The 19,712-nt window shown below is 42.5% G+C and overlaps 1 protein-coding gene and 1 pseudogene across 1 annotated transcript in view; one reads left to right on the top strand and one right to left on the bottom strand.

Moving 5' to 3' along the window:
- Positions 1–354: 354 nt before the first annotated feature.
- On the bottom strand, positions 355–496 carry LOC145352828 (U2 spliceosomal RNA; annotated as a pseudogene).
- A 5,288-nt stretch (positions 497–5,784) lies between these two features.
- map4k5 (mitogen-activated protein kinase kinase kinase kinase 5) overlaps positions 5,785–19,712 on the top strand; it is a 157,622-nt gene continuing 143,694 nt past the window's right edge. The window contains exon 1 of the mRNA XM_080202644.1: positions 5,785–5,965. Within this exon, the coding sequence (XP_080058770.1) occupies positions 5,852–5,965 (114 nt within the window). The 5' untranslated portion in view covers positions 5,785–5,851. The remainder of the gene's footprint in view (positions 5,966–19,712) is intronic.

Here is a 19,712-nt window from a genome sequence, read left to right as displayed (position 1 = left end):
ATTGGAGTAGGCATAGCTCCTCCTCCATGGCTTGATCTCATTTGCATCTTAGCCAAAAGGCTGAGATGCCACTTTAAAAAATTGCTTCAAATGAAGCTAAAATGTAACCTAATGACTTCAACCAAGTACAGCATATCGATACTACACTTGACCTTAGCCAAAAGGCCGAGTTTTTTGTTTTTTTAAAACTTTATTCCAATCCAATCAAGTCAAATTAAAGCCAATTCAGAGTCCCAACAAGTTGGGACATTCCCGATCCAAGCTGACAAGACAGGGCTCTCACCTCCTGTCTTGGGCTTGACCTACATGATCCAAGCTGATTGGAGTAGGGATAGCTCCTCCTCCAAGGCTTGATCTAATTTGCATCTTAGCCAAAAGGCTGAGATGCCGCTTTAAAAAATCGCTTCAAATGAAGCTGAAATATAATGTAATGACTTGAACCAAGTGCAGCATGTCGATACTACACTTGATCTTAGCCAAGAGGCTGAGAAGTGATTTTTTTTTCCCAAAAATATACTTTATTCATAAAAATCTCAAGTAATCTATTACAATGTACAGGGCTTCGAGTAGCAAAACAATGCGGAATCAAAACATTTTTGCAGATCTGTCCAAACTACAGTGACTACATTTCAGTACTTAAAAAACTATGTCCATGTCTCAATATTTACATATTTGTACTAATTACCATGATTACATTTCAATACTTAAAAACTATATACACGCCTCAAAAGATTACTGTGTGCCGTTAGTGCTCAGATTGGCACACAGTTACGCAGGTCGAGGGTATTCTGCAGTTCCTGGGCCCTCGGTCTGCCTCCGTTAAAAGGCCTTACAGTGTGGCCTTTCCCCATTGTGCCTTTGCGGCGGCTGCCCCAAGCTTCAGCCCGTCCCTCAGCACGTAGTCCTGGACCTTGGAATGTGCCAGTCTGCAACACTCGGTCGAGGACAGTTCTTTCAGCTGGAAGATCAGCAAGTTTCGGGCGGACCAAAGTGCGTCCTTCACCGAGTTGATGACCTTCCAGCAGCAGTTGATATTTGTCTCGGTGTGCGTTCCCGGAAACAGCCCGTAGAGCACAGAGTCCTGCGTCACCGAGCTGCTCGGGACGAACCTCGACAAATACCACTGCATCTCACTCCAGACCTTCTTTGCAAAGGCACATTCCAGAAGGAGGTGTGCGACCGTCTCGTCAGCCCCGCAGCCGCTTCGAGGGCAGCGTGCGGTGATGTTGAGACCTCGAGCGTGCATAAAGGATCTGACGGGGAGTGCCCTTCTCACCACCAGCCAAGCCAGATCTTGGTGCTTGTTTGTCAGTTCTGGTGATGAGGCGTTCTGCCAGATGACACTGACAGTCTGCTCAGGGAACCATCCGACAGGATCCGCCGTCTCCTTTTCTCTCAGGGCCCCAAGGACGTTACGCGCTGACCACTGCTTAATCGCCTTGTGGTCAAAGGTGTGTTTGCGGAAAAATTTCTCCACGAAGGACAGGTGCTGCGGTACGGTCCAACTACTCGGAGCGTTCCGCGGCAGTGTGGCCAGACCCATCCTTCGCAACACTCGGGACAGGTAGAACCTCAAAAAGTAGTGGCACTTGCTGTTGGTGTACCGAGGATCTATGCACAGCTTGATGCAGCCGCACACAAAGGTGGCCATCAGGATGAGGGCAGCGTTGGGAATGTCTTTCCCTCCGTTCTCTGGAGATTTGTGCATCGCCTCCCTCCGGACGCGATCCATCTTTGATCTCCAGATAAATTTGAAGATGGCCTGCGTCACTGCTGCAGCGCAGGATTTGGGGATAGGCCACACCTGCGCCACGTACAACAACACGGACAGCAACTCGCACCGGATCACCAGGTTTTTCCCTGTTATGGAGAGCGATCGTTGCTCCCACAAGCCCAGTTTCTGCCTGGCTTTCGCGATGCGCTCCTCCCAGTTTTTGATGCATGCCCCTGCCGCTCCGAACCATATCCCCAGCACCTTCAGGTACTCTGCCCTGACGGTGAAGGGGACAAAGGATTTGTCGGCCCAGTTCCCAAAGAACATGGCCTCGCTCTTTCCCTGGTTGACTTTGGCTCCCGAGGCCAGCTCGAACTGCTCGCAGACCTGGAGGAGCCTGCGGACAGACGAGGGGTCCGAGCAGAAGACAGCCACGTCATCCATGTACAGGGAGGCTTTGACCTGCGTGCCTCCGCTGCCTGGGATTGTCACCCCTTTGATGCCTGGGTCGCTTCTGAGGGCCTGGGCAAAGGGTTCAATGCAACACACAAAAAGGACGGAGGAGAGAGGGCAGCCCTGTCTGACTCCAGACCTGATTTGGAAGCTATCTGTTTCCCACCCGTTGACTGAGACTGCGCTACTGATGTCTGTGTAGAGCAGCCGGATCCAATTGCGGATTCCCTCCCCAAAACCCATTTTGGAGAGCACACCCATCATGTAGCTGTGCGATATTCTGTCAAACGCCTTCTCCTGGTCGAGGCTGATGAGGCACGTATCCACCTGCCTGTCCTGCACGTAGGCAATCGTATCCCTGAGTAGCGCCAGGCTGTCAGAGATCTTCCTGCCGGGTACAGCACAGGTTTGATCAGGATGGATCACTGACCCCAGAGCAGACTTGACCCGGTTGGCGATGACCTTGGCCAGAATTTTGTAATCCACGTTCAATAGTGAAATGGGTCGCCAATTCCGAATTTCTTCCCTCTCCCCCTTCTGCTTGTAGATGAGGGTAATGATGCCTTTCCTCATGGATTCTGACATCCTGCCCTCCAGAAGCATACTCTCGTATACTTCCAGGAGGTCCGGGCCCGTCAAGTCCCACAACGCCGAGTAAAACTCCGCCGGTAAGCCGTCGCTTCCGGGAGTTTTACCCTTCTGCAAGGACTCGACGGCCTTGGTCAGCTCTTCCAGAGATACCGGTCTCTCCAGGCTGTCCCGCTCACCGTCGTCTAAGACCTTGTTTAAGTCACAGGTAGGTAGATTTCTGATCGATAAGGGAATTAAGGGTTATGGGGAGCAGGTGGGTAAGTGGAACCGAACCACTTTCAGATCAGCCATGATCTTATTGAATGGCGGGGCAGGCTCGAAGGGCTAGGTGGCCTACTCCTGCTCCTATTTCTTATGTTCTTACCTTAAATCTCTGATTTAATTTTCTCTCTAACTCTGCTTATGAGGATTCGGGGGATGATCATTACTAAATGCTCATTAAGCTGAGTGGTAAATGGACCTCATATTCTAATTGCACTAGATTTCTTAGGCAAAGCGATAAAAGGAGACTTATTTAGATCTTCAGGTGTAATATCTGTGTTGTAGATCTTGTTGCAAATAATAGGCTGAATGATATTGAAATGTATTTCAAATAAGACAATGAAAAACATGCATCCTAAGAACATTCACCAACTTGTTAATGACATTTCAGGAAAGAGAACAGTTTGTAGCTGTAATAGATTTTGGAAAGAGAGGATTGTTCAATTCGAATGGAAAAGGACAAAATCGGGAAAAGATGATTGAAAATATTGAAGAACCTTATGACGTGATAGAGGAGCCAACCAATAAAAAAAATGAAGATAGAGGCCCAGAAACTTTGCGAGAAGAGGAAATTGTGCTGAAGAAAATGAACAGTGGAAAAGCAATGGGATCAGATGAAATGACAGAAGAGATTACTTAAACAACAGGAGAGCTAAGAACTGAAAAACTGACTGTTACGGCCAACAAGATCTACACCACTGGCATTACTCCTGAAGGTTAATTTTGCATGCATTATTTGGCCAAAGGAACCTGGAGTAATGGATTATTTACATCAGATATTTATAATGGAAACTAATGGGTGAGTAATTGTCCAAGGTGTGCAAATGTAATTCATGCTCCACCTTAAAGTTATCCATTCAGTCCATTTAGTTATTTTTCCATTAGATGTTCATATTAAAGTAGAAAATGCTGATGTGAATTTATGTAATTGGGAGGTTGCAATATCTGTCAGTTTTATTATTGTGAACATGATACCAATAAAGTGTCCACCCCTGTAATTATAGTATGACAAACGTGTATGGGCAGTCTATTATCAGTGTGGTGATAGACATTTACAGTGGGGAAGCTGACAGAAAACAAAGTTAAATTTTTAATGCATTATAAAATTAAGAACAAAATGAATTACTTTAAAAATAATCTGAAGCATTAACTATGTTTCTCCTTCCACAGATGCTACCAGGCAAGCCGAATAATTCCAGCACTTTCTGTCTCTATTTCCGATTTCCAGCATCGGCAGTATTTTGCTTTTCACTTTAAAATGGTGACTGACTTACTTCTGCCAGCCCCGGCCCAGTTAAATCACCAGTCCGCCAACACTGAAAGTTAAAGGGTGGTTTGATCAAAGTGTGGAGTTACTAAAGGGAACAGCTGGAGAGAGACTGTTTCTGCTGGTTGGGGGAGTCTTGTACTGGGGAGCATAGTGAAAATTAGAGCCAAACCTTTTTAGTTATGAGATTAGAAGATAGTTTTCCAGAAAAAGGATGGCTGAAGTTTGAAACTCCAACGACAGCTGTTTAGCAAAGGTATTAAGGAATATGGAACGAAGGTAGGTATTTAATTGAGTCACGGAACAATGATGATCTCACTGAACGGCAGCAGTACAGGCTTGAGAGACTAAGTGATTTACTCTTGTCCGAATATTGTGTTTCCTTTGAAAATTACACCAAGTTCTGACCGGACAGGGATGACATGGAGGTTAACACTGCTGCTTTACAGCGCCAGTGGACTTAGGTTCGATTCCCAGCTTGGGTCACTGCCTGTGTGGAGTCTGCATGTTCTCCCCACTCTGCAGGTTTCCTCCAGGTGCTCTGGTTTCCTCCCACAATCTGAAAGACGTGTTAGTTAGGTTCATTGGCTATGCTAGATTTTGACTTAGTGTACCCGAACAGGTGCTGGAATGTGGCGACTGGGGGATTTTCATAGTAACGTCACTACAGTGTTAACGTAAGCCTACTTGTGACAGTAAATAAGTAAACTAAACTAGACACTGCCACGGGAAATAGAGTATGCATCATCGTTCCCCATATGGTGTTTACAATCATAAACTGACAAGACTTTGTAATTCCCAGAAAAATCACGGGGTGGCAACTCAGGAGTAAAACGTTTGGCTGGAGAGCCACGCACCAACAAAATAAATAGATGAATAACCCTTTCAGGGTGAGAACGACTTAAATGAAAAAGAATAAATAAAAAAGAGACTTGTCCACAATCTCTCGCAGAATCTTTTTAAAAGATCAGAGTGGTGGGTAAAATCAAGCAGTGAATACACCCAGTTGAAGGGGGGGGGGGTACAAAACGCGATGGGACGCGACACCAATTCGGATGAAAGAAATGAATAAGTCATAGAGGTTGAGAGTTACTGGCTGCTGATTTCTGAGGTCAACAGAAGGAAGTGACTTGCAGAGGCGGGGGGGGGCGAAACGTAACAATCAAAACTAATGTGTTAATTGAGAGACTGTGCGCGCGGGGGGAGGGTAATATAATTTGCAAATGTAAAATTAAATCCAAAAAGAAAAAGACGAAGGGACAATAAGAGTGAGGGGGAGGAGTGGAGAGGGAGAGGGAGAGGGAGAGAGAGATGGGGGTGACTGAAGCAGCAGGGATGGTGTGAGGCTATCTCACAGACTGTGCAAAGCACTGGCCCCGGGGCCAGCTCGCGCCGCCACCGCCGCGCGCAGGAAATGGAAGGGGAGCCATATTTGGAGGCGGCAGATTGAAGACACAGGAGGTGGCGGCTGCTGCCAAGCCCCCCCTTCCGTTCAGTCAGTCAGTCCGACCTGGGGATAGCAGCTAACCCCATCAGAGAAGAGTTTGTGTGTGAGGTAGAGAGCAATGAACTCGCAGAGCCGTGCGAGTGCCAGCGGGGACATCCTGAGGAAAAACCCGCAGCTGGATTTCGAGCTGATCCAGCGGGTCGGCAGCGGCACCTACGGCGATGTCTATAAGGTTTGTGTTTGAACCGTTTTAATTCCACCTTCCTCTTCGCGACTTCTACTCTGCCGCCAACCGGACCAACGGTTGTTGGCGGCGGATCCGAAGCCTGAGGCGAGCGGCCTTCGCGCCGGCAGACGTGTCTCTCAGCCTGAAGCGGATGAGAAAACAGGGTCTCTGACTCTCTCTTGCTTTCTTTCTCTCTGTCTCTTTTTTTTCCCTGTCTCTCATTTTCTTTCTTCTGGCTCTCTGTCTCTTCCTCCCTCTGTCTCTCCCCTCTCTTTCTGCCTCCTTTTTTTTCCTCTCTATCTGCCTCTCTCACAAACTTCACCGTACTGCTCACTAAAACAGTTGATGAATGTAGGGACAGGGTTCAGATTACAGCAACAACGACTTGGCGAGCAGTGCTTTTCCTCTTTAAAACGGTAGCCTTTCGATTGCCGAATTTTATACACGTTGTTTGCACAATGTCAGCTCACTTTAAGTTAGTTACACGGCGAAAGCAACGCTCATTTCGAGTGCAAATTGATTTTGTAATAGTTGGTCACCTGCTGGATCATAGGAGGATATGAAATTTGCTAGAAAAGAAAACTGGAGTGCTGGCAGTCAGTAGGTAGCCTCGGGGTCCAAACTAACTGGTTCTTCCTCTATCTATCCTACCACCAAACAAAAATATTTTATCGCCTGTTCTAACCGCAACAGGTATTTCAGAACGTCATTTTTTTAATGACGTCGCTCTATATCTTTATTTCGAGCTGTTCCGAAAATATTTTGTCGCACGTCTTGCGGTTGAGTTGCAAACAGTTGAATGGAATAGGGACATTTTCACAGAAGTTTTCGAAATTTGCCCTTTTCACGAAAACAAGAGGTATATTGTAATCGTGTTCAATCGTGGGATTGGACGTGATGTTCTGTTGGAAAAAACGGGTCTCCTTGATGTCCGTTTTAGACCATAAGACTTGAGCAGAATTAGGCCACTCGGCCCATCGAGTCTGTTCCACCATTCAATCATGGCTGTTTTTTTTCCTTCACCCCATTCTCCTGCCTTTTGCCATAACCCCTGATCCCCTTATTAATCAAGAACCTATCTAACTCTGTCTTAAAAACACTCAATGACCTGGTCTCTGAGGCGAAAAGTTCCACAGATTCACCGCTCTCTGCCTGAAGAAATTCTTCCTCATCTCTGTTTTAAAGGATTGTCCCTTTAGCCTGAGGTTGTGCCCTCTGGTTCTAGATTTTCCTACTAGTGGAAACATCCTCTCCAGTACCCTGTAAGATTCCCCCCCCCCCCCCATTCTAAATTTCGAATACAGTCCCAGAGTCCTCAACCATTCCTTATATGACAAGTTCTTCATCGCAGGGATCATTGTTGTGAACCTCCTCTGGATCCTTTCCAAGGACAGCACGTCCTTACTTAGATACGGGGCCCAAAACTGCTCACAATACTCCAAATGGGATCTGACCAGAGCCTTATACAGCTTCGGAAGTACATCCCTGCCCTTGTATTCTAGTCCTCTCAACATGGATGCTAACATTGCATTTGCCTTTCTATGTTTTCCTAACTGCTGACTGAACCTGCAAATTAACCTTAAGAGAACCTTGAACAAGGACTCCCAAGTCCCTTGGTGCTTCTGATTGCCTAAGCATTTCCCCATTTAGTAAATAGTTTATGCCTCCATTCCTCTTTCCAAAGTGCATAGCCTCTCTCTTTTTCACATTGTATTCCATCTGCCACTCCTTTAGCCACTCGCCTAGCCTGTCCAAGTCCTTCTGCAGCCCTCCTGCTTCCTCAGTACTACCTGTCCCTCTACAAATCTTTGTATCAAGTGCAAACTTTGTAATAGTGCCTACAGTTCCTTCAAATAGTTAATGTATATTTTGAAAAGTTATGGTTCCAGCACCAACCCTGATGCACACCATTTAGTCACTGGCTGCCACCCTGAAAAAGACCCTTTATCCCCACTCTCTGCCTTCTGCTAGTCAGCCAATTCTCTATCCATGCCAGGATCTTACCCTTAAGCCATGGGCTCTTAATTTATTTTATTGTACTTTGTTTAGAGAAAACTTGGCAGGTGGGGAATGGTATCTATTTCTGTATTAGAATAAAGTGTAGCTTTTTCATGTTGATAAATATGTTAAATAATTGAATATCAATACAGATTAGGGGATTAAATAACTGCCTTGTACCTTACAGGTTAAATTACTTAATGATGCTTGAATGGATTTTTGAATTTTATCTAACTAGAAATGGTGGCAATAGTATGAATATATGTACGCTTAAATTAGGAGCAAAAGTGGGCTATTCAGCCCTTCATGCTTATTCTGAACTTACACTCAACTTACTTTTTGGTATGATTGTCTCCATCTGTATCTGTTGATTCCCTATCAATCGAGAAGCCATCTTACTCCGCCTTCAAAATTAATGATCCTGCCTCCACCACTCTCTCTGGGGAAGACAATCCCGCAGCTGAGAGGAAAGATTTTCCTCATCTGTCTTAAAAGGGAGACCTCTTTATTTTTAAACTGTGCTCCTTAGTACTGGTCTCTCCCACAAGGAGAAATATATTTTTGGCATCCACCCTGTCAAGTTCCCTGTTTGGAATTTGTTGGAGGCTGAAAATGATGGCTTTAATTTAGCTGGAGAAAATTGTGGTTTATGCAAGGTTGGCAATCTGTCTAGCAGTTTGTCAACACAGGAAATGAAGAGGGAATAATGCACCTTTGGTCGTGTAGGATGTTTGTGACTTGTGTTAAAGTTATTTTCTTGCTGTGGTCGGAGTAGAAACTTGGCTGGGAAATTTGAAGTGAGGAGTTCTATGAGAGAGATGGATACAGATTTGGGAGGTCTCTACGCATTCATGGACTTTGGAAATAGGCCTATAATCTGTAAAGGTAGAATGGGCAGTATTTTCATTTTGAAACTGTCATACAGTTGATTATTGTTTGCTTTTATCTTGTACCTACTGTTACTAAAGTAATTTTATTATAAATTTAAGTTGTACGTTCTAATTGTGAATTTTGTAAGGAATGTTCTAGCGTATGCTGCACTGAGATGGGCGTCTTGGCAGCATCCTTTAATTATTTTCCTAGCATAAAGTACACAGGAAGATTTTATGCAGTGTGTTACCATAAATAAATCAGTGACCATGGTTTCCAGTTTCATTGTTGGCTTGTGATCATTTTATTATACTTTTATTGTATGATGAATATTTTCAATATTTTTGAGGTTTTAATAAACTGTAGCACTAACCAAACTCCAAGTATAGTAATTTTAGTGTACACGTAAAGGTAACTGTTTGAACATTTCTTAATCTCCACCACAAGTAGTTTTAATGCCTGAAGCATCAGTCTAAGTAATCATCCTCTATTAGTTTACACTAATTGCCCAGAATGCCAATCTTGATATTCTATAGAGACAGTCATCAACAACTTGTATAATGCCTTTTAATGTAATAAAATTACAGGGACCTGGGTGTGCAAGTCCACAGATCCTTGAAGGTGGCAGCACAGGTGGAGAGGGTAGTAAAGAAGGCATATGGCATGCTTGCCTTTATTGTACAGGTCTTAGAATATAAAAGTTGGCGTATGATGTTGCAGTTACATAGAACGTTGGTTAAACCACATTTGGAATACTGCATCTAGTTCTGGTTGCCACGCTACCAGAAGGACATGGTGGCTTTGGAGAGAGTACAGAAAAGGTTTACCAGGATGTTGCCTGGTGTGGAGGGTCTTAGCTATGAGGAGAGATTGGGTAAACTGGGGTTGTTCTCCCTGGAAAGGAGGAGGATGAGGGGCGACCTAATAGAGGTGTATAAAATTATGAAGGGCACAGATAGGCTGAATAGTAGGAAGCTTTTTCCCAGGTCAGAGGTGACGAACACAAGGGGTCACAAGCTCAAGGCGAGGGGGGGAGGGGGTGCAAGGTTCAACACAAATGTCAGGGGAATGTATTTTACAGAGGGTGGTGGTGACCTGGAATGCACTGCCAAGCAAGGTGGTTGAGGCTGACACGCTGGGATCATTTAAGACTTATCTAGATAGCCACATGAACAGACTGGGAATCGAGGGATATAAACGAATTGTCTAGTTGGGCTCATGAGCGGCGCAGGCTTGGAGGGTCGAAGGGCCTGTCCCTGTGCTGTATTGTTCTTTGTTCTTAAAATGTTGCAACGTGCTTCAGAGGAGCATTATAAGATAAAATATCTCCGTTTGTGGCACAGTGCGATGTTAGTTTGATCAGAAACTTACTGAAAGAGATCAACAAGTATCCTAAAAAGGAAAATGAGGTTTAGGGAGGTTATTCCAGACTTGGGGCCCAGGTAATGTGTCCAAAGTTTGAGTGATTAGAATTGGTGATGCTCAAGAGGCATTTGAGGGTTGTGCAGCTGGAGGAGATTACAGAGATGAGCAAGAACATGGAAGGTTTTGAAAACAAGGATGAGAATTTTAAAATCGATATGTTGCTCGACTGGGCCAGTGTAGGTTAGCCAGGGACTCTTTGCTAACCTACAAATAGGGAAACGGGACTTGGCTGTGAATCAAGACCCAGATAGCACAATTTTGGATGAGCTTAAATTTATAGAGGGTAGAATATGGGAGACCAATTGGGGTGCATTCCAGTAGTTGAATCTGGCGGTAACAAAGGGATGAATGAGGGTTTCAGCAGCAGATGAGCTGAGATAGGTTACGTTGGGCAATATTACTGAAGTGGAAATAGTTGCACCATCACTAAGCCCATCTGAGGTTGGAATCTTATCTCGGGATAAAATGTAACACCGAGGTTGTGAACAAACTGGCTTGATCTCAGACTGTTGCCAAAGGAAAGGCTGGCGCTTGGACCGGGGACTGAAAACAATGACTTAATTTTTGCAGTATTTACTAATCAATACCAATTTTTTATAACTGCAATGTTGTCACCATCACGTGTGCTGCCCAAAGGCAGGCCCTTGGCTTATTGTCTGCTGATACTTCACCCTGAGCCATTTGATTTTGTTTTATTAAGTTGTGCACTAGGACAAAGAGGCAGATTCCAAGTCTACCTCAGCTGAAACAGGAATGAAATCTGCACTAATATTTTGAATCAGATGAGGCTAACTGGTCCCTATAAATGTTTTTATATTCCTAAAGTATTTTGATGAATAATATTCTGTCAAAGCTGTTACTCTAGTATGTTAAGTAGTACTTGTCACCACAATTTTTTTTTCTTAGGGCAAGTGTGTTTCTGGCAAGGCCAGTATTCATTGTCTATCCTAATTGCCTTTGAGCATATATTGGTGAAGAGTGGCACGATGGTGCAGTGGTTAGCATTGCTGCCTTGCGGTGCCAGGGACAGGTTCAATTCCAACCTCGGGTGACTGTGTAGAGTTTGCACATTCTCCTCGTGTCTGCGTGGGTTTCCTCAGAGTGCTCCGATTTCTTCTCACAGTTCAGTGATGTGCAGGTTAGATGGATTGGTCATGCTAAATTGTCCCTTAGTGTCAGAGGAATTAGCAGGGTAAATAGGTGGGATAATGAGGCCTGGATGCGCCGAATGATCTCCTTCTGCACTGTAGGGATTCTATGAAATGTGAACTGTAGTTCATGTGGCGTACCCACAGTGCTGTTTGGAATGAAATTGTCGGACTTTGAAACAGTGAAGGAATGGTGAAATAATTCTGTTTTTGATGGCTTATGATTGGAAGGATAGTTGCAGGTGGTGGTGTTCCCTGACCTGCTGTCCTCGTAGAGATCTTAGGTTTGGAAGTGTTGTTGATAGATCCTTGGCTGGGTTGCTGCAGTGCACCTTGTAGATTATTTATGCAGCTGCCACTGGCACTATTGGTGGACAGACTGGTCTATGGGGTGCCAATCACGTTGTCTACTTTGCCTTGGATGGTGCCGAGCTGTTTGACTGTTGTTGGAAGTGCACTTGTCTAGGCAAGTGAAGAACATTTTATCATACTTCTAGCTTGTACTTTGGGAAGCAAAGTAAGGAGAAAAGTTACGTGATGCAGAATTCCCAGCCTCTGACCTAAGATTGTAGTCGCGGCATGCTGGTACAGTGGTTAGCACTGCTGTCTCACAGCAGCAGGGACCCGGATTTGATTCCCAGTTTGGGTCACTGTCTGTGTGGAGTTTGCACATTCTCCGTACCTGTGTGGGTTTCCTCCAGATGCTCCAGTTCCGTCCCACAGTCTGAAAGATATGCTGGTTAGGTGCATTGACCCAAACAGGCACCGGACTGCGGTGACTAGGGGAATTTCACAGTAGTTTCATTGCAGTGTTAATGTTAGCCTTTATTGTGACTAAATAAGCTTTAACTTTATTTTTGTATGTCTAGTCCAGTTCTGTTTCTGGTCAGTCACCCCAGGATGTTGACAGTGGGGTTTCACTAATGGTAATGCTGTTGAATGTCATGGGAGGGATGGTTAGATTAACTCTTGTTGGAGGTGAAGTTTTTATGTGGCTGAAAACCCAGACTCATGCTTGGTGCCATTTTCTTTAATATTATCCCTATGCTTCTGTGTGAGATTATATAATACATTGGATTGTGTGATCAAAAAGAGCATCACAGCAGGTGAGATTCTATTCTCATCTGACATCCATACTTTCCAGTGTTGTCCCAAGTAGCAACCTAGCACAACACTGCCCAACTCTCTCCAGTCCAAAGCGGTTAAGGCCAAAAATGCTGCACCCACCGTAACTTGCCACAATTCCTGTTCCTGTTTTCCCGCACTATCCCTGTGCTCACTGCACTAAATTTGCAATAAATTGCTTATGTGAGCTAGATTTGCAATAAATTGCATGGGTGAACTAAATTTGCCCTGCTGTGGCATCATTTTCAAAATTCTTATTTTTAGTTCCCCCCCAGTGTCCTTACCATTCCTTATTTCTGTAACCTCCTCCAGCCCCTCTGAGATTAACGTGCTCCTTTAATTTGTCCTTCTGCACGTCCCTTTTTTTTTGCTTTATTATTGGCATAGTGCCACTAACTGCCCAGGTCATAAACTTTGGAATTCTGTCACTGAACAACTTTACCTCTTCTCCTTTTTAAGGTACTTTTTAAAACCTTCCTCTTTACCAAGCATTTGATTACCTGCCTTAATGTCTTGTAATATGTCCGTGTCAAATTTTGTTTGGCTAATGTTCCTGAGACATTTTGCTATGAAAAGCGCTGTATAGATGCGAAATGTTAGTACAAAAAAAATTATCTTTCTCCAGTATTTATAGCTTCCAAGTAGTTAGTGTGATGTGGAGAGTGGTACAATGGAATGGTACCACAAGACTAGACAAAGAGGTTCTGTTTATGCAATGTTTTTCAAAGGTCTTGTTGTGGAGATGCATTAGAATTATAATACTGTATGAATCATTGACTGTTTAGAAATAAAGTTTTCCTTTGTAAAATGTAATGCAGGATAATGAATTTGTTAACTAACATGATAAATTGGTCCATGTCTTAGGTATCCTACAGTTGATTTAGAAATAGTGATTAAATTGTACAAATAATCCATAATTTAATTCTAAATGCAAAAGCTATTGTAACCAAGTTTATTTATGAACTGCGTGAGTGTACTGTTGCTCAGTTCATACTTTAATTTTATTTCGATAGTTTTTGCTGGGATGAGATGAGCTGGTCTCAGTTGTACTTTTCTCCATAATTATTTAGTAGCACCATGCTTTCTAAAAGGCAAATAAATTGTCATTACTACTTTTTCCCTTTTTCTTCTCCCTTACCAAATCAAAAACATGCAGTTAGAACATGGAGCTTATGTTATTATGGCCCAAACAAATGTTTTGAATAACACTAAAATTGAATGAGTGACAGTTGCTGCTCTGGGTTTGAGAATTCTACATTGCCCCCATCCAGTGCATTTTATAAATCCTAGGCTGTTGCCTAGAGATTTGATGTCATAAACAAAACTGTGGATGTTTTTGTGAATGCTGTAATGCCACATATAAATATTTGCAAAATACAATACTGTAATTTTTCAAACACTTAAGATGCAAGACATTAAACACAGAAGTCTAGATGGGGAAACAGGTAAGTAGGAAGCATAATGAGGGTTATTTGGTCTGTAGGTGAGTCATCTAATGTGTAGAATGCAAAGTTTCTCCACTGTAGAGAGAGGGAACAGGTTGCCCTGAAAACTATTCATTTGCCACCCTGCAGCGATAACCTTAAAAACATTTGAGTTTGAATTTCAGGATTGGGAGTCCAGTAAAATTTTAACTGGTCAATGTGTGAGTTTTCTCTAGATTCACTAGTGTCAAACCAGAACAGATTTGTCCAGAGTCTCAGGTACAAAGTAAAATGATCAAATAACCACTTGAGTATTTGAAACAAGTGAGTGCTATTGAATGAGAAAAGGTGAAACAATAATGAACCTCGTGTAAACACTATTAGTGGGAATTGAGTGGGATATATAACCAGGGACCCAGGTTCAATTCTGGCCTTGGATCACTGTCAGTGTGGAGTTTGCACATTCTCCCTGTGTCTGCGTGGGTTTCTTCTGGATGCTCTGCCTCCTCGTACAAGTTAGGTTGATTGGCTGTACTAAATTATCCCGTAAGTGCCCTAAGATGTATATAAGGGGAATTAGTGGGGTAAATATGTGGGATTATGGGTAAGATGCTCTATTGCAGAGTTGGTGTAGACCAGATGGGCCAAATGGCAACCTTCTGCATTCTAGGGATTCTATGAAATAACAAAGTATTAACTACATACCGAATGTTGTTTCTGTCTGAAAAGATCAGTGTGCTAAATAGTCTATAAGTGGCAACTTCATAATTGAAAATGTCAAATGGTTATACAGAGAATTGTTCAATTCTCAAATGCAATGGTTTAAAAACAAAGCTGAATATTACAATGCTGATTGATATCAATGTAAAATCAAAGTTTGTATGATATAGAATAACATATAATAAATACATCATGTAAATGTAATTTGTGAGAAGATTCAGGCCCTTCGTGACCAGGTTGTAAACTCTTCTCTTCCAACCAATCCAGCAAGTTGACCACATGGTCGTTTTGCGAATGGCTGCACCATCCCACGTGCTGTGCCATATTCCACTGCTACAGAAAGCCCAACAGGGAAACAAGCATCGCAGTCAATCCAAAGGAGACATCATAGAATCCTTACAGTACAGAAGGCGGCCATTTGGTCAATCAAGTCTGTGCTGACGACAATACCATCCAGGCTCTTTCCTCATAATTTCACTTATTTGTCCTGCTAATCCCCCTGATGTTAAGGGGCAATTTGCTATGGCCAGTCAACCTAACCCGCACATCTTTGGACTGTGATAGGAACTGGAACACCTGGAGGAAACCAACGCAAACATGGGAAGAATGTGCAAACTCCATATGGACAGCCACCTGAGGCCAGTATTGAATCCAGGACCCCAGTGCTGAGAGGCAGCAGTGCCATCTTAACAGGCAAGTTAAGGTTGAAGATCTTCAGAAGGAAGAGGTTTGGCTAGGAAAAAGTTGAGAAAGCCAGTACAGATGGAGAGCTCCTGGAGGAGCACAATGGTGGAAGTTGAGTGCAGAGGGCTGATGAGGCAGAATTGTGGTGCAGATGAAGAGAACCTACTTATGAGGCTTGCAGTCACTGGAACAAGTGAGAGGCCAGTAATTTGATACTAAGTCTGCAAATTTTGAAACATCCTCGACCAATTCAGCCTGAATTCCCTGCCATGGCCCCAACCAATCAATCCAAAAGCAATCCCCAATCAATTTGCCATCCCTTAATTTTATTTGCCAACATTTGTTTCCTTCCTGCTCACGCACATCCCCTTCTAGCTCGTAGTGAATACAGTATGTCTAGAATCAATTGCTGTTGAAACTTTTTTCTTGCACTCATCAGAACAAGCAAAAGAATACCAAATTTCAAAAGGAACAATTCATGCTGCATGAGAAAAAGGGTGCTTATTGGTTGGCAAGTGTATTCCGTTAAAAATATTACGGTGGAGAGAGCATCAGGGAGTAGTTATTCTCTATGCTTTTGTTTAAATTCAAAATAGACAGGTCAACTCTCATCCAGGTGTTTTATCATGGGGAACGCACCAGGGAGCAGTTGTGTCTTGAGCTTTTGTTAAATTGAAAGAGGAGCAATGCCTGGACATGTTCTTTCTGTTTGCAAAAGAGAGGGCCTGACATGTGCGGGTTTTAGCAAACGTAGAGCAACATTGTGAGTCTGACTGATCTTAAATTGGTTGCTAGTGTAATTCTTAGCATATTTGGAATTGTTCATTGAGTGCAGTTGAATTGTGGAATCACATCTAATGTTGGACCAACAATCTGAGTTTTGCAAGCAAGACTGCATGCATATAGTCTACATACGTTTCAGTGCCAGTATGATGCCATATCCCCCAAAGACTGGAGGATAAAATCAAGCAGCACTTCCTTTCAGCTATTTGCAACAGGCTCTGTCATTTGCAAGCAGAACATATCTAGGCATTGTGCCTCTTTCAATTAAAAAAAAAAGTTTGGGGAACAACTGTGGCACATTTCCATGATACTCTTTGACTAATCAGAATTGACCTGTCTTTTTTGAATTTAAGCAAAAACCTGGGGGATAACTGTTCCCTGGTGCTATCTCCATGGCCTGGCCTCAACCAATCAGTCTACTTGCCAACCATTCAGCACCCTTTTTCTCATGCCGTATAAGTTGTTCCCTTTGAAATTCGGTGTTTTGGCTTCTGTCCTGATGAGTGCAAGACTGAAAGCTTTGACAGCATATCTCTCTCTTGATGGGGCTCAAGTTCCTTGCTATCTTGCAACTGTTTATTCTTTATAAATTAACAGCACTCTGTCAGAAAGCATGTGACCCTGGATACTAAAGATGCTGTTTTATGAAGTCTTGATATGATATCAGCTTTACATCTTTTAGTAATGTTCTCCGATACTACTGGGATTAGACAACAAACGTCATGGTTACAAAAGATTGCAGCTCCTTCCTTTTTTCTTTGATGTCTTTTACAAAAAGCCATCGTTCAACATAGTATTGAAACCAGATTTCAGGCTCGCTCCTTGTGGATGCAGCAGAACAGTTGGATATTTTCAAGCATGATGATGATTCGCTTCAGTGCCAGATCACAAACAGTGTGGTGCTCTTGTACCACCTGTGGCTGGCATGCTCTTCTAGACTAACCTGAACAGTAATTGGTTTGAACCAAGGCACTTTGAGGTTCTGGTTAAATGAAATACTTGGAACTACTGGCCAGCATTAGCTAATCTTTAGTTATTTGTCAATTTCAAAAAACTTACCAGCTTCAGTGCAAGAAGCAACAATTTCAACAGTTTGCTATCATTATGCAAATTAATATGGTCAATTATCTACCCCATTCTTATTTCTGTTACTCCAGTTGGGGTTGTGAACTACAGTTTGGGAACCGCTGTTTAATATTTCTGAGCAACTATTTAATTTCCTTGCAAAGAATTCCTGGAATCTATTACCTGAATAGTTTGCAATTGAGAATTACACGGAATAATGTGTTGTGTTTTTTCTGATTACCCCTTGAATTTTTGTGAAGTCTTATATTTGTGCCTCCTTATTATTTTGTCTGTCTCTAAAGCATACATCCCTATTTATCTTCATAATTTTGGATTTGAGATTTACCATCCGAGTGAGAAAAAAGCAAGTCTCTTTGTAATTCTAGCACATCATCCCATGTAACATCTAGAGCAGAGGCTCCCAACTTTTTGTCATGGCACACTTCTATACTACAAAGAAAGTTTGAGGCAGAACTTTTTTCTGTCTTCTTCCCTTACTAGGAACTTCATTTTTAACTTTTCCCTGTTCTCTCCTGTTTTTAAAGTCTCTCCGTGTCTCCCTCTACTGCCAGGACTTTTGAGCCGTTTTAAGTTTTTGCTTTTTGTGCAAGTGCGTGGGAACTTTGTCTTTAGCTCCAAGTCCCGTTGGTGATGCACATGGGCTTTGTCAACATGAAACAAATCTAAACCGGTGCATGCGTGGGCACCCAAGATTCGAGTTGTGGAGATGCTAAGATTAGTTTTATTTTAATTATGTGAATTTTAAATTATTTTGAATCTCTTTTTTTGTGGCACATTTGGTGTTAGGAAGGGGTCTTCAAAGTACACTGGGAGCCACTGATCTAGAGAATGTTGTACTTTATTACCATGTTTTTACAATTTTCTGTGATAGGGTATTGAAAAATGTAAGCAATATTTCAGCTGTAACCAACCAAGGTTTCTACATGTTTAACAGCTTTGTCATTTTTTTTGTATCTAAATGTATAAATACAAAGACAGTTCTCACTTTTTATTGTCTGCATGTATGCTTACTAAAGTCCATATGTTCCTCCATATTTGTTTTCCTTGCTCATATTTACACAGTATTACAGAAACGTTAACAGCTGTTCATCTGTTCCTCCTCCTAGCCTATTTTTGTCCCCTTCCACTTGTTCACAATAGAAATCACATTTGCTATACCTACCAATTTAGTGTAATCACATTTTAGTATTGTTTCCTTCATTCCTAAACTATTTCAAAATGGTTTCCCGTGGGATGCCACTTATCACATCTTTACATTCCAGGAAAATTTTATCCCAGTTATTTGATATCTATCCTCTGATCATATATTCCTCTCCCTAAGAACATGTTCTCCTTAATAGCACTTTGTCTTAGATCTGTTTGTATGTGCATTTTGTATGTGAATATTTTTCAAATTCTGTATTAACTATGCCATTACAGTTCCTTACAAATTTTGGAAATAAGAGATAAATATTAATGCCTACAATTGTTTGCATTTATCTGGCATCTTTAATGCACAAAATATGCTGAATTGCTTCAGAGAAGATATTAGGAAAAGCTACCAAAAACTTGGTCAAAGGAGTATGTTTTTAAGGATCAAAAAGTAGGAAAGAGGGGTGAAGTTTAAGGAGGGAACACCAAAGCATGGGGTCTTGGCAGGTTGAAGGCATGGCCACCAAGGGCCAGAAAGATATTCTGCAGGTTATTGACTACCCTGTTTGTTCCATGTTGTGTGTCATGCAAACTTGTGAACAGGCCAAAGGCCATCACTTTGGGTCCCAAAAAGTACCCAGTCAGCTTCAGATTACCTTGGAAATGCAAGGTATCTTAAAACAACAGGCGAAACTAGCCATTTCACATTGCTATTATGCAGCATCAGCAGGAGTAATATTCATCATGAACTGGATGCTGCTATCAAGCAAAAAGGATGTTCTACTTATCTCTCAAATGAGTAATGTGGTATATGAATTTAAGTGTCAGTGTGATACTAGGCTATAGGTCGTAAAAAGAAAAGACAGATTGTATCGAACAACATGTCCCAGCTGCTGTCCGCAACAGGCGAAGTACTAGTCTGCTTGCAAACCTCAAAACAAAATGTCCAACATTAAATGTGATTCTGCGATTGGACAAATGCTAACTAATGCTCATGTGCTAAGAATTACACTGACAAACAACAGATTTTCAGTCAGGCTCACACCGTGGCACTCTTGCTTATATTGGAAGCTACATATTAATGCACAGGACCTTGTTCTTTGCAGACAGAGTATGTACGCACATTGTAATTAGTTCAGCTAAATCAATTAAGTGACAGCCATTTGCTGACTCATTCCTTGGTCAAGCATTGCCCTAATCAGGGTCATGTTGCCTGGTTTAAATGTTCAAACAATACTCGGCAGTTAATTGTCACCATTAACTGATGCGTTTTCCATGGCAACATGTCTACCAATAGAGTCCACTTACCAATCAATCTGCATTCTCTGCTCATACAATGTTATTTCCCTCTTTTATATT

This window comes from Carcharhinus amblyrhynchos, chromosome 14 (assembly GCF_965287045.1).
Source record: "Carcharhinus amblyrhynchos chromosome 14, sCarAmb.v2.hapA, whole genome shotgun sequence".
Taxonomy (NCBI): domain Eukaryota; kingdom Metazoa; phylum Chordata; class Chondrichthyes; order Carcharhiniformes; family Carcharhinidae; genus Carcharhinus; species Carcharhinus amblyrhynchos.
The sequence above is the reverse complement of the archived record's forward strand: the minus strand, read 5'-3'. Positions and strand labels throughout refer to the sequence as shown.